The 15,015-nt window shown below is 36.3% G+C and overlaps 1 protein-coding gene across 1 annotated transcript in view; it reads left to right on the top strand.

The window, feature by feature from the left end:
• Positions 1-15,015, top strand: part of LOC136042381 (telomere-associated protein RIF1-like) — a gene marked incomplete in the record, with an annotated part of 125,733 nt that overhangs the window by 51,800 nt on the left and 58,918 nt on the right. Inside the window, 2 exon segments of the mRNA XM_065727361.1 lie at positions 3,503-3,601; positions 8,538-8,693. Coding sequence (XP_065583433.1) covers positions 3,503-3,601; positions 8,538-8,693 — 255 coding nt within the window.

The following is a 15,015-nucleotide window of genomic DNA, read 5'->3' on the forward strand; positions in this document are numbered from 1 at the left end:
CTGTCTCTGTTTCTATGTGTCTTTTTTCTGTCTGCTTGTGTGTCTTTGGGTCTTTTTTTGTCTGTCTGTGTGGCTTAGTATCTTTTTGTCTGTATGTATGTATGCGTCTTTTTGTGCGTATGTATGTTTGTCTTTTGTTCTTTCTGTATGTGTGTCTATTTGTCATATTTCCGTCTGTGTGTCTATTTGTGGTTTTGTGTGTCTGTCCGTCTGTCTTTGTCAATGCTTCTTTTTTCTGTCTGTCTGTCTGTCTTTTTTTTATGTCTTTCCGTATGTATATACGTCTTTATGTAAAGCCGTCCTGACTAAGTGGTGGACGCGCTGGTGTGGGAATTCCGTGTTCAAGGGGCACAGGTTCAATCCCAATTGTGACCAGTTATTTAGTTTGAGACAGGGGTCAGTGGTGTGACTCTATAAGGTGAGCCAGAGTCGACCCAGCTGTAAATGGGTACCCGGAGAAACCTGGGGAAGGTAAGCAGGAAGGGTGTGTAAAAGCACAGGATGGTTGGCCCCCCGCCCCCCATTGCACTTCCTGGCTGAAGGGCCATGAAACGGACATCAGCAACGCCGGTTTAAACCTTAAGAGTCTAGTGTCGTCTTACTTACTTATTATTTACTTTATGTATGTCTGTCTTTTTGTCTATCGACAAAAATGGAAAAAGTACGAAAAAACAAAAATTCTAAGTCCCTTAAAATAAATTAAGTCCCCAAAAAAATAAAAGAATTCTAAGTTGAAAAAAATCCAAGATTTAGTCCCAAAAAATTCTTAGTTAAAACAAATCAAAATGTTCAGAATCAAAATTAAATAAGATTCGCCTCAAGGACTAAGCTCGTAAACATTGTTAACATGGATTAAATTCATTAGTTCAAGAATGGCTAGTGGGGTGGATTATAAATTATATACAAACACATACAATTCGTTAAATGCTCTTGTTTAGTTTTGATATTGTTCTTTATCATTGACCCCTTCCCTCTCCCTCTTAGCAGGGTAACATATGCCACTGGCGTTTTGTAGTAAACATATTAACTATTAATAGAAATATATACATTAAATATTCGTTACTTATCACTGTTCATTACTTATTTGCTGTAGTCCGAATTTATACTATGAGTTTCGTTCTTCTTCCTAGAATGTTTTTTTACATATTCGGGGAAGGAATATGTGTTGGAATCCATCCTCGGGGCTATGTATCCTATACAGATATTTGGGACACTCGAAGTCTTCCAAATTGAATAGTGGAACTTTTAAATTAAAAGTTATCTGTAGGCATGTTTCCCTTAACAAACAACGCTTACACTCCAAAAAAACTGCATATTTCTTTTACTTCGTCTTGAATAATATTCAGGTCCTTCCCACCTTCATAGAATGCGGGAGGGGATCATTTGATTTCAAATTCTTTTATGATTCAATTGTCTTAACGAACGACTCCATACGTCTCTATTTTAGACATGCATATAATAATTCACATGCCAGTTATAGCATGATAATTCACTAAAGTCCATATTGAGCAATAAAAACGCACATTAAAAAATTACCCTACACGAGGAATTCCCTACGTAAATATTTTCACAATGGAAAGCATCAAACATCTTTGAAACTTATTGAGCTCAATTCATCTAATGATAATAACTCGGGGCAATTCTCAATCTTATACATCAAATACTTGGCAAACAGTGTATTTCACCGGAAGCTGAGATACTTTACGCTATGGTACTGGCGTCAGAAACCATTGTATTGTTGCACCGACTCGACAACATGAATGGTTACGCAATACAAGATGATCGACAGACCAGATGCAATGGGAGTACTAGCCGTCCGGAACCCTCGTATTGTTTCACCGACAACATGGAAGGTTACGTAATACCAGATGCTCGACTGACCAGATGCAATTGGAGAATTGGAGAACCATTGTATTGTTATTAGTGACAAATTAAACTCGACATGGTATGCCCCCCCCCCAAAAAAAAAGTCCAAAAAAGCTGGTGGCGGAAAGGTTGGGAGGGGCATTAGAGCCCTGGTAACATGGGGCCCTTGATGGAGCATTGGGAATCAAACTCATGCGTAAGCCCCGGTAATGAAAAATCGGTGTGCTCAGGACCATTAAATTACAAAAAAGGACACCTTGCCGGTTGTAGTCACTACAATTTTTTGGGACCGGAACAAGCGTCATTGACCATCAATGACAATCTCGGGTCTTACGTTAGATACCTACACCAAACATAAATCTCATAAATTTAATGGAAAAACTGCTTAGAAGCTGAAAAATATGTCATTAGAGAAAAAAATACATCGACAAATTAAGGTTGGCATACAAATATTTCCAGGAACGTTCTTACATCAAAGACCAGACACAATGAGAATACTGGCCGTCTGGATTCTTTGTATTGTTTCTGTGACAAACTTGGCATGTAATATTTGCAGGAATGACGTTATCTCAAAATACCAGATGTGAGGTCTTTGCTCTAGTAATACGCCTATAAGATGGGTTAGTAACTCCAGTAGTACACCGGGATAGGACTCCATCAGTATTTGTGTAAGGGATACTACTCCCACAGAGTCTTGTAAAAACTACCAGTAAAGTTTCCAAGAGCCAGAGCCGTATCCAGGTTTGTTTTTTAGGGGAGGGTTACAAAAGATTATTTCTTAGGGGTGGGGTTACAAAAAACGCGCATCAAAAATTTATTTGCATTCATTTTTGTTACTTTTTTTGCGAGTTGGACAAACATTTCGGGGGGGGGGGTTAACTCCCCTGGATACGGCCTTACCAAGAGCACACATAGGTTATGTTCTTAAGCGAATTCTAGGGCAATTTGTAAATTAAATCATAACCTTCATAATTTATAATAATTTCATTATTTCATAATTTGACACATCATAATTTATATGATTATAAGAAAATATTTACTGTCAACATAAAAAAGGACATTAATGAAACATTGTCAATATTATTAAATCTGATGTAAAAGCTAATATTATTGGTAATCCGCCATTAGATTGTATTTCGAGGGTCCAGATTTATAAACCGGTTTTATAGACTTTGTTTCATTGATAAATCGGACAGAAGGCAATTCAAGTATTGGTACAACTAGGGAGGGGCTATGTGGACTGTTGATTACCAATTATTTTCTAAGTCTCGGTTTTAATGCTGCCAATTATTGCATATTCGACTAATGAAGCTAAATTGATTGTTTCAAATAGGCTCATAGAAAAAGAACGAGTTGTTCAAAGATTGAGCGGTATTTAATTTTTCAGTTCGCCCTGGTTATTTACCTTTCTATCAGATAACAGTTATTTAATTGGGTGTAGCTCTAATTTGCTTAGTCTTTGAAAGAGTGCGAACGGAAAGAGAATCTCTCTACTCTTATGGTTTGAAACGAAATGGTAACTTTATTTAAAATTCAGTTCTCTGTTTCAATTGCTTCTTGAATGTTGTGGCTGATGTCTAATTGAAAAGAATAAGATGATAAGTAAATGTAGTGTGATTATAATATTTATTTGTAGCGGAAGAAAATTTTAAAGAACAACGAAGCAATACTTACTGATGATGAAGAGGAATTAAAGAAGCGGAAAAGCATAGAAGAAAAAATGAAAGGACGTAAGGTATGTTTAACTAAACAATGTTTACTAAGCTGCAATTTTCTTTTTTGAAATTTACCGCAAAACTTCCCCATGTCGCAGGCGTGGTTTATTTGTTTTATTATTATTTATTTAATTTTTTCGGGGGGAGGGGGATAATAAATGCGACGAAACATAGAGTGCTTAGTAATTATACAAAATACGATTTGATGTCTAATTGGTATGCAATCAGACTCATAGTGACTTGCGGATATTTTGGGAGTGATTTGAAAAAACAAAAAACGCGTTTCAACAAAAAATGTGGCACTTCGTTCAAATTGTACTTATGTTTCAACATGTTTTTTGCTCGCGTGCCTTCTTTCACCGTCCACCCTGTAGTCTATGCTTAAATCCTGCTTACCCAGGTTTGCGGACTTCCATTCTTCTCTGTTTTTGCGGGATTATCGCGTAGGTAATTTGAGCAAAGATTTTAAATGTTCAAAAATGCAAATGATTTTTGAATTTTATTATGCCTTATTAAAGCTTCTACGCATGTTAATGCGCTTGTTAGAGGCAACGCTTCTGTTCTGTCGTTGCCTTTAGCGAAGAGTCCTATGCCTTCAGGGTACATTATTATTTTTTATTTTTCTTCGGCCGCTTCTTTTGGGTAAGAAACTTTGGAGGGGCTCATTTGATTAGAAATAGAAAATTCTAGTTCGTTTTTTACGAGTTAATGATTGGAGTCCAATCAGACTCCGTGTTTTTTTCTCTTGCGTTCTTCGGCCCCCTTCTTTCTTTTATAACCCCTCCTCCCAGACACCTGATCAAAATTTCTGAGATAGCGATTTTATTCAAAATAATTGAAAGGTCCAATGAATATGCCTTCGGGGATAGTATGACTCCCTTAAGCCGCTAGGGCAAGTTTTCATTAAAAATGCAAATTGCTAATTTTTTATACATAAGTTTTATGCTGGTAAAAGTCGGGGATTATTTGATGTTGGGGGTGTGATTGGCTTGGAACTTTCAAGAATCATTCTCTAGTGTAAAAGGATCGATTATTTTGACGTGGAAGGAGTAGTCGGTCGAAATGAATCAAAAAACTTTTTGTCTGATCATTCTGGAACTTGTCGCCGTGGTTCCTTTGGCCAAGGGGTATCTAATGTAAAAGACAATAGTCCAGGGTCTGCCTCCCCTTCCCAAAAAGAACATCAACTATTTTCCTGGTTTGTCCGAAATTTATGTATTCAAGTTCTTGGGCTAAGAGCTCCAAATAGAGAAGCAAATTTCTCTCCCCCCTCCCAAAAAAATAGTCCCGACAAAGGGCCAGGGAAAAACTGTTTTGCCGGCTGTTTTGTATGGAAGGTTTGGTCGTAGAATTTTGGGATTAGGCTCATTCAATCGAACATTGAATTTTCTAGCTTCCTTTTCAATGGCAAAATTACTTTTGAGGAGAGAAAGTTAGGAGGGACAAGGAAATTAAAATTGTTTTAAAGGATGAGTTAAACAATTTTGTCTTTGATCTATCAAAACGTTTGGCACTACAAGCTTTTATAGGGCTTATAATATATGCTTAGTTAATTTGCGATGTACATCGAAGACAACTTGTGTTACCAGGCTACCGAAATGGTGCATTTGCAATAACTCGGGAACGGCTTGATGTACCTTTTGATGAGTTTTGAGAGGTGAGTGCAATTGAACTTCGATTTTCGACCTGTGGTTCGGGGACACAAGGGAAGAGTCCCAAAACTTTGTTTCCTATCTTTCAAAAAAAAATCGCTAGAAACCCCATATTGGAATAGAATCTATTCCTAGTCAAGTAGTTATTCGGGCCGAAATAAACCATGCGTACCCAGATTACCGAAAAATTATTACTATAGATATTCCTACAACTACCCCGTCATCAAACTGTGTAAACGTAATTAAAAAACAAACAGAAATTAGTTTTAACAAATGTTTACCAAACATATTTGAATCTATTAATTATTTGAATCTATTAAGATTGACACATTACTATGAATGAATAAATGAAATCTAGTGAAGAGGTGGGACCCCTCACCCCCTCAAACCACCTAAAATACTTGAGTCATTTCCTCTTTTCGGAAACAATAAGTATTTTGAATAGTATGGTTGTTATTTATCAGTGACGACTAAGAAGGAAACCATGATCCTAATCAAGATTACAGTAAAGAAAAAATGATTCTTTATATAGTTGCATTTGTGAATGTCAGTCTGTCAAATAATCTACTTTTATCTCCCATGTATTGTGCTTTTGTTTAAAAAACTCAAGTAACTTGATTCCAAAATATGAAAGAACAAATTGTAACAAACTTTTATTCTTTTTGATTCAGTAACTATCAGAACTTAAAATCCCACTCAAAATCATCTCAAGTAACTTGATTCCAAAATATGAAAGAGCAGATTGTAACAAACTTTTATCTCTTTTTAATTCAGTAACTATCAGAACTTAAAATCCCATTCAAAATCATTTCAAGTAACTTGATTCCAAAATATGAAAGAACAAATTGTAACAAACTTTTATTCCTTTTTCATTCAATAACTATCAGAACTTAAAATCCCACTCAAAATCATCTCAAGTAACTTGATTCCAAAATATGAAAGAACAAATTGTAACAAACTTTTATTTCTTTTTCATTCAGTAACTATCAGAACTTAAAATCCCACTCAAAATAATCGAAGGCTTAGGAAGTGTGTTGCGTTATATAGGTAAAGCTGAGTCTTAGTCATTGAATTGTACTAAAACTGTCGCCCGTAAATAAAATAAGAGCCAGAACTGCAGAAATGGCACGCACCTGACTCAAATTCAGTCTATATAATTTTATTTGTTTGATACTGTAGCTCATATGGTATGAGCTCTAGCAAAATTCTATGAATCAATAGATTGATTTAAAAGGAAAATCAGAGGCTTAATGCCGGTCAGGATTTAAAGTAAGAGCTCTGAATCATGATGTCCTTCTAAATATCAAAATTCATTAAGATCCGATCACCCACTTGTAAGTTATAAATACCTAATTTTTTCTAATTTTTCCTCTCTCTTTAGCCCCCCAGATGGTCGAATCTGGGGAAACGACTTTATCAAATCAATTATTGCAGCTCCCTGACATGCCTACCAATTTTCATCGTCCTAGCACGTCCAGAAGCACCAAACTCGCCAAATCACAGAACCCCTCCCCCCAACTCCCCCAAAGAGAGTGAATCCAGTACGGTTACGTCAATCGCGTATCAAGGACATTTGCTTATTCTATCCACCAAGCTTAATCCTGATTCCTCCACTCCAAGTGTTTTCGAAGATTTCCCCCTCCAACTCCCTCCAATGTCAAAAGATCTGGTCGGGATTTGAAATGAGAGCTCTGAGACATGAATTCCTTCTAAATATCAAATTTCATTAAGATCCGATCACCTATTCGTAAGATAAAAATACCCCAAGTTTCACGTTTTCCAAGAATTCCGGTTTCCCCCTCCAACTCCCCCCAATGTCACAGGATCTGGTCGGAAATTAAAATTAGCGCTTTAAAGCACAAGATCCTTCTAAATATCAAATTTCATTAGGATCTGGTCACCCTTTCGTAAGTTACAAATACCTCATTTTTCCAAATCCCCCCCCCCAACTCCACCAAAGAGAGCAGATCCGGTTATGTCAGTCACGTATCTTAGACAGGTTTTTATTCTTCCCATCCAGTTCCATCCTGATCTCTCCGCTTTGAGTATTTTCTAAGATTTCCGGTCCCCCGATGCATTTACATGAACAAATACGTAAATAAAATATTTATCTATGTGTTATCAACACGTTGGAGCGACAATCTTTAAAGAAACATTACGACCTACTCATCAAAAGCTTAAATATACCGAACAGTCTATGCAGGTACATACGCGGGGTTTCAATCTATTTAATTGAATTTTTTGTTTAATACTGTATTTCTCCAAAAAAATTCCTTGACGTCAATCTTTTATGCTTTTATTTTTGAGCTTTTACTATTTAAAAAAAAAACAAGTAAATTTGATGAAGGTATTTCAGCGGGTGGGCAAAAATTAGATCTCAGCAATAAAATTATAGCCAAATTGCTGTCTTTAAGTTTAAATAGTAAAACCGTAGCACTGCAGATAAATAACATACAAATTACTTGCAGATGGAACACAAAACCTTATACTACGGCTATTTTTTGTGATTTTTGACATAGTAAAAATAGTAGTGAGTAAAAGATTTAGGAACCCCCTCTTATTAAGTTCGGCTGTCGAAGCGAAATTTGATACGTGCCGAAAATTAGCTTTAGAGGATAAACAATGTAGCGGCTGGAGGGATTGTAACGTAAGAGGAAGTGGGTTTTAGTCCCATTCTCATCGAATCTGACCGTCGAAGCCAAATCTGATGTCTCTAAAAACTTCGAGAATTAAGAATGTAGTAATCAAGGATGGTAGCCCCATTCTCATTAAGTCTGATCGTCGAAAGTGAAACTTAATAGCGTTAAAACTTGCTTTAGATGGCCAGTTATTTTGCAATCAGGGGCAATAGCTCTGTTTTTGTAAGTTCGGCTGTCGAAGCAAATTTTGAAGTGTAAAAATTTAGTCTTAGATGATACAATGTACCGATCAGGGGACTGTATCTTCGCATCGAATCTGGCCGTAGAACGGAAATTGTATACAGGTCAAAACTAAGCTTTAGAGGTTAATCACAGTGATAAGGGACAGTAGCCTAAGGGACAGGCAGTAGCCCCATTCTCATCAACTCTGGCCGTCAAAGCAAAATTTGGTCCATGTACCAACTTAGCTATAGATAATAAACTTTGTAGCCATCAGGGGGCAGTAGTCCTATCTTCATCAAGTCTGGCAGTAAATGTAGCTTTTCTATAGTTAGCTTTGAAGGATAAACAATGTACTCATCATTTTAATTGATGACTGCTTAATAGATTATTTTCACTGTGTATTTTTTGAATGAAAATCTTATTCATTTTTTTCTTTTTTTAAGGCCCTGGAACCTTCCACCAATCCTAAAAGTGCAAAAAAATCTACTATAACATCAGCGGGAAAAGCTTCTGAAACGGAGCAAAATACATCTGCTAGCACAGCTACAGCGTCTAGTTCTTCTAAAACACCAGTCAAATATAACAAAGAAAAAGACAAGGTAAATATTCATTATCTTTATTAGGCATTTTAATTATGGTTTCGGGGATATGAATGGTATTAAAGGAAGAGAAGAGTGTCTTAACATGGTTTGAGCTATCATCCGAAATGAAGTATTTAATATCAAAATGTAAACATTTTGTTGACTGTCTGGAACTTGTAGAGATTTAAAGTTTCTTTTTAGTGGATAAAAATAGCAAAGACTGTATCCACCATTCCTCCATCCCCTCATCAATTCTGGGGTACATATACACTGGAATCAAACTATCCTACCTCCAAATGTGCTCTGATTGAAACTGTCCTATGTCCGAAACCGCTGCTTTTCAGAAGAACTCTTGAAGTTTTTAATATTTTTCTTACAGTACTTCAAAAAAAGCTTTTGTGGTAGACACCAAACTTCAGTCGAGGCCGAAGGCCGAGACCGAGTCCGTTGATTTCTGAATTAAAATCAAGTTATCATCAAGCTGTGGCTAATTGGGGAAAAGGCCAAGACAGATAGTCTGAGTGAGAGACAAAGCTGGCATAAGCATTTTTCAGGATTGTGCAAAAAAAGATGTTATTTTCACCTGTTGATATATAGTCTATCATCCATCCATTCTTCTTAAGGCAGAACTAAGGTAGATAGTCATAGGACTAAGGGATGATCGAGAAAATTGTCATGTATTTTGGAATTAAAATCAACTCGGTGGACTGTGAAGAAAAACTTGAAAGCCATGGCTAATTGGAGTAAAGCCAAGACAGACAGTCTCAGTAAGAGGCAAAGCTGGCATAACTTTTTTTCAGAATTGTATAAAAATGATGTCACTTCACGTGTTGATAGATAGTCTATATCCATCCTTCTATGCGAGGTTAGAACCAAAATAGATAGTCATGCAATAAGGATGATTCAAATAGTCTGAGTTTCTATGAGCCATTTGAAGGCAATTGGAGACCCCAAATAAAAGGTGTTCAAAGATTTATGACTGATCAGGTTCACAGGACTTTCGAAACAATTGGGCAACTAAGATTCTTCTCATTATATGAGCTTTGCCTACTGGAATTGCAATGGGGATGATCGGGATTTTGGGGTTGATTCATGAGAGACAATGTTCACTGGACTTGTATGCAAAACGGTGGACTGAATTTGCTTGGACTCTCAAGAAAACAAGTGATCTAAGTCTAATAGGCTCGCCCGCTTAGAGTCGCAGGCGAACTGCCTCGTTTTAGTATTGATACAGTACCGACAGGTTTCCTGGACTCGCAGGCGAACGGGGAGACCTATAGTTTTCCAAGTGTTTGGGTAAACGGCAGGATAGCCGGCTATGGCTCTCCGGCTATGGAACATGGGTTCCGATGGTCATATAAATGTAGGAAAGGGTCAAATTCTATAACGTTGAAAACAAATTATATTTGGAAGACTAATGGCGGCATGATTCCAATTCTGATTGCAAATTTGGATTCAGCATAATATCAAACAGTTCGTGGTAACGAACTGTAGTAAGGAGCGACCCGGCTCAATAGTAACCAAAACTCTAAAAAATTGAATTTTGATATCAATAGCTACATCAAAAGAATCGCATTTTAATGCTGATTTTAAATATATAAGTTTCATCAAGTTTAGTCTTACCCATCAAAAGTTACGAACCTGAGAAAATTTGTCTTATTTAAGAAAATAGGGGAAAACACCCTCTAAAAGTCGTAGGATCTTAACGAAAATGACACCATCAGATTCAGCGTATCAGAGAACCCTACTGTAGAAGTTTCAAACTCCTATCTACAAAAATATTTTTCTCCCAGGGGACATCGTATCGACCAAGTGGTCCTAGAATGTCGCAAGAGGGCTCATTCTAACAGAAATCAAAAGTTATAGTGCCCTTTTTAAGTGACCAAAAAATTGGAGGGCATCTAGGCCCCCTCCCACGCTTATTTTTTTCCCAAAGTCAACGGATCAAAATTTTGAGATAGCCATTTTGTTCATCATAGTCGAAAACCATAATAACTATGTCTTTGGGGATGACTTACTCCCCCACAATCCCTGGGGGAGGGGCTGCAAGTTACAAACTTTGACCAGTGTTTACATATAGTAATGGTTATTGGGAAGTGTACAGACGTTTTCAGTGGGATTTTATTTTGTTTGGGGTGGGGCTGAGGAGAGGGGCTATGTTGGAGGATCTTTCCTTGGAGGAATCTGTCATGGGGGAAGAAAAATTCAATGAAAAGGGCGCAGGATTTTCTAGCATTACTATAAGAAAACAATGAAAAATTAACATGAAAACTTTTTTTCAAATGAAAGGAAGGAGCAGCATAAACTTAAAACGAACAGATATTATTACGAATATGAGGGGTTCTAATAATACTTTACCATAAAGAGCGAGGTATTTAGGAGGAGATAAATACCTCGCTCTTTATGCTAAAGTATTTTTAGTAATTTCAACTATTTATTCTACGGCCTTTCTGATTCAGGGGTCATTCTTAAAGAATTGGGACAAAACTTACGATTTAGTGTAAAGAGCGAGGTATTAACGAGGGTACAAACCCCCTCGTATACATAATAAAAATATAAGGTTATGAAAGTTTGTTACGTAAGTTAATTCTTAAGTTACGTATATTTTTTACTAATAAAAACGTTCGTTAAAAATTAAAAGTTCTAGTTGCCTTTTTAAGTAACCGAAAAATTGGAGGGCAACTAGGCCTCCTTCTCCACCCCTTATTTCTCAAAATCGTCTGATCAAAACTAAGAGAAAGCCATTTAGCCAAAAAAGAATTAATATACAAATTTCATTTTAATAATTTATGTGCGGAGAGCCAAAACCAAACATGCATTAATTCAAAAACGTTCAGAAATTAAATAAAAAAAACTAATTTTTTTAGCTGAAAGTAAGGAGCGACATTAAAACTTAAAACGAACAGAAATTACTCCGTATATGAAATGGGTTGTCCCCTCCGCAATCCCTCGCTCTTTACGCTAAAGTTTAACTCTTTGCCACAATTCTACTTTTTAAAACAATTAAAAGCTTTAGCGTAAAGAGCGAGGGATTGCGGAGGGGACAACCCATTTCATATACGGAGTAATTTCTGTTCGTTTTAAGTTTTAATGTCGCTCCTTACTTTCAGCTAAAAAAATTAGTTTTTTTTAATTTAATTTTTTTGCACAAGATTGACCACTAATCCATTTTTTTCATTTTTGGGCATAGGATAGTTTCAATCGGAGCGCGTTGGGAGGTAGGATATTTTTATTCTAGTGTAGTAAATATAATGTGAGACACTATATTTAGAATGACAAATATATATAAAATTTGTTCTTAGAGGACGAATACATAAATGATAAAAACGGAAGTTTTTCAAGTCTCGGTAAGAATGTAAGAAAGCTAATGCCTCTATATTATTTTTGATTTTAAAATATTTAGAATAAATAATAATTTTTTTTTCAAATTATTCGTTGTAGTTCCAAGACGCAACACTGAGATAAGAAATTAGAAACAGCAGTTAGTCTACTATATGTCATTCTTTCATAGTATTGATTAAGGCAGTTTAAAATTTTCGATCGTTCCCTATCATATATAGGTAAGGTGTGTAATTGGGGGGGGGGGACTTCTCTATCCCCCTCCCAATCTCAAGGCTGTTTCTTGTGGTTTCCTGTATTTTTTTAATGTAATGTCCCTCTTTTTTAATTGTATAAAAGTTTCTCATTGATTCATACTTTAGTGCATTTTTTACTTCCCCTTTTATTCTCCAAAGGTCTGTCACTCAGCACCTCCTTGTACAGTACCTCCTCTTTTTCTTCTCAACCCAAGTTTGGAGTCTTTTCGCAAATATTTGTAGCGCCTTAACTTACTAAGAAATCGTGTGCATCTTCGAGAACCCTTACTGTTGCCTGAACAGATTTGCAGGAAGGATTGCATGTCCTTGATAAATATTTTAAATTTGCAAACTTTATTGCTAAAGAACAAAATCGGAATTGCCTAGTCATTGAGCATTATATTAAGTAAGACTGGATGACTGGATGAGCATAAGTAAGACTGGATGAGCATCCAGTAAGACTGGATGAGCATAAACCACTGTAGTGTTGAGCCTTAACCTGGAAAGAATTCCTAGTTCGAAAACCGGCGTAAAATACGGCTTTTTTACCTTGAAAGTGCTACTCCTGTCCAACCTATACGTCTGTATAATGCGTTCATATGGTTTCTACTATCCAACTATTCAAAACCATTTTATCATCAGAAGTTGTTTTAGTCAAGAATGAATCCCAGCAAAATGGGGCTCATACTTGCAAAAAATTGATTTGAATCTATTTTTGGTTTTTGAATCTATTTAACTTTTTTGTTACAAGGGATGTCATTGTGTTTTTGTATTCATCACTGCTGGGAATACAACTGGGCAATTTTGCAACTTCCAACTTAAAAATTGCGAATTTGAAACATACTGAAGTGAAACTCGTGAAAGGACGCTATCTGTAAGGTATTACATAAAAAAAACTAGTTTTTTTAACTGAAAGTAAGGAGCGACATTAAAACTTAAAACGAACAGAAATTACTCCGTATATGAAATGGGTTGTCCCCTCCGCAATCCCTCGCTCTTTACGCTAAAGCTTTTAATTGTTTTAAAAAGAAGAATTGTGGCAAAGAGTCAAACTTTAGCGTAAAGAGCGAGGAATTGCGGAGGAGACAACCTTTGACAACAAAACACACCCCTTATTGGGTGTGTTTAGTAAAGGATAATGAGCCCTCTATGTATTTTCTTTTTTCCTGACCACTTCGTATAGAAGCAGCGGTCATAGAAACTTTGGAGAGGTCTCATTCGATTGTAAATCAAAAGTACTAGTGCCTTTTTAAGAATCGAAAGTGACTGGATTATCTATTGCAGCTGGAACTTAGTAAAGAATGATCACGAAGCGTGATGTCGTAGTCGTAAAAGATACCAAAAATGTAGTTTGCGAAAAATTTAAGATGGGGCTCTAACTTCTCTGATTCAGGTTTTAGACCATAAAAATAGTTTGGCTATCTTGGTCCTGAAATATGTTCTACGTTTTTCATCGATGGGATTTTTGCCGATGGCTTTTTAGAGGTAAATGGGATGGTATTGCGAAGCACACATTCGGTGATAAAATAAAAATTGGTTTATTTAACGCTGCCGGTAGCAATGCAGCCAACCACTGTCATTACAATAAAAGATCTGTAAAATAAACGAACTTTTTTTACCGCCTTCACCAAGATAGTGGCCTATGTAACTAAATGCACGCTTACACAATCGTCGTCCATTTTGCTGATGACACCTGTTGTGTTTGCATCGAGAGAGTATATCATAAAAGAAACCAAATTGGAAGTCATAAATGAATTTCCTTTCTCTATTTTCAGGGAGAGGGCAATCGTAAAAAAAAAAAAAAATAAATAAATAAATAAACAGATAATTTGATTAGGAAGTGCCCAGAAATTCAAGGGAGCTTGAAGTGTCAGGGGTCGGGCTCAAATTAACCCTTCCGTCGACCCTAAGCAAATCAAAGCCTATTTATCATTAATAGGCTTTAAGCTGTAAAGGTTATAATAGGCAAAAACAGACTATTTATCATAAGGAAGGGGAGGAAAATAATTGTGCGAGCCAAGATTATGAATATACAGTGATACAGAGATAAAGTGATAACAGTGGTCATGTATTGTTCTGAGGCGCGAGGGCATTGAAAATCAGAGGAAGATCCGTCAAATCATTTCCTATAGGAATGGTCTTCAGATAGTTTTAGATAGTCGTTTGATTGACCATATGAAAACAACAAGCTGTGCTTAAAATGTGGTTAAAATGAGGAATTGTCTTCAGATAGTTTTAGGTACTCGTTTGATTGACCATATGAAAACAACAATCTGTTAGAATGTGGTTCTATCCCACTTTTCAGGCCTATGATGAAAGAAAGGCGGAGCTGGACACATTTTGCGGATAAAGGATGACAATTTGTCAAAGATTGGGCTTTTTGCCCATCCATTCGGAATTTAAAAAAAAGTAGCTTGTCCCTGAATGGAATGCGCAGAAGGTCATAAGCAAGAATTCGAAGAAATTTGTAACTTTCTGGGGAGGGGATAAGAGTGAGGCTCTGAAAATATTGGGATAGTGGAGGATTTTGTGCAGCTGTGTTGTCCTAAGGCAGTTTGATACTGCAGTGGATTTTTGGCTGTAGCAGTGATCTATCTAATACCACGGGACACACAAAATGCTAAAAAATCTAATATTTAAAAACTAAAATGGTGCATCTAGAAGTATAAAACAAAACTATAAAACACACAAAACTGTAAAAGAAAAAAAAAACAGCATTGTAAGATCAAGAACAAAATGCTACTAAATTGACGAAAAAATTCACT

This window comes from Artemia franciscana, unplaced genomic scaffold (assembly GCF_032884065.1).
Source record: "Artemia franciscana unplaced genomic scaffold, ASM3288406v1 Scaffold_1206, whole genome shotgun sequence".
NCBI classification, from domain to species: Eukaryota; Metazoa; Arthropoda; class Branchiopoda; order Anostraca; family Artemiidae; genus Artemia; species Artemia franciscana.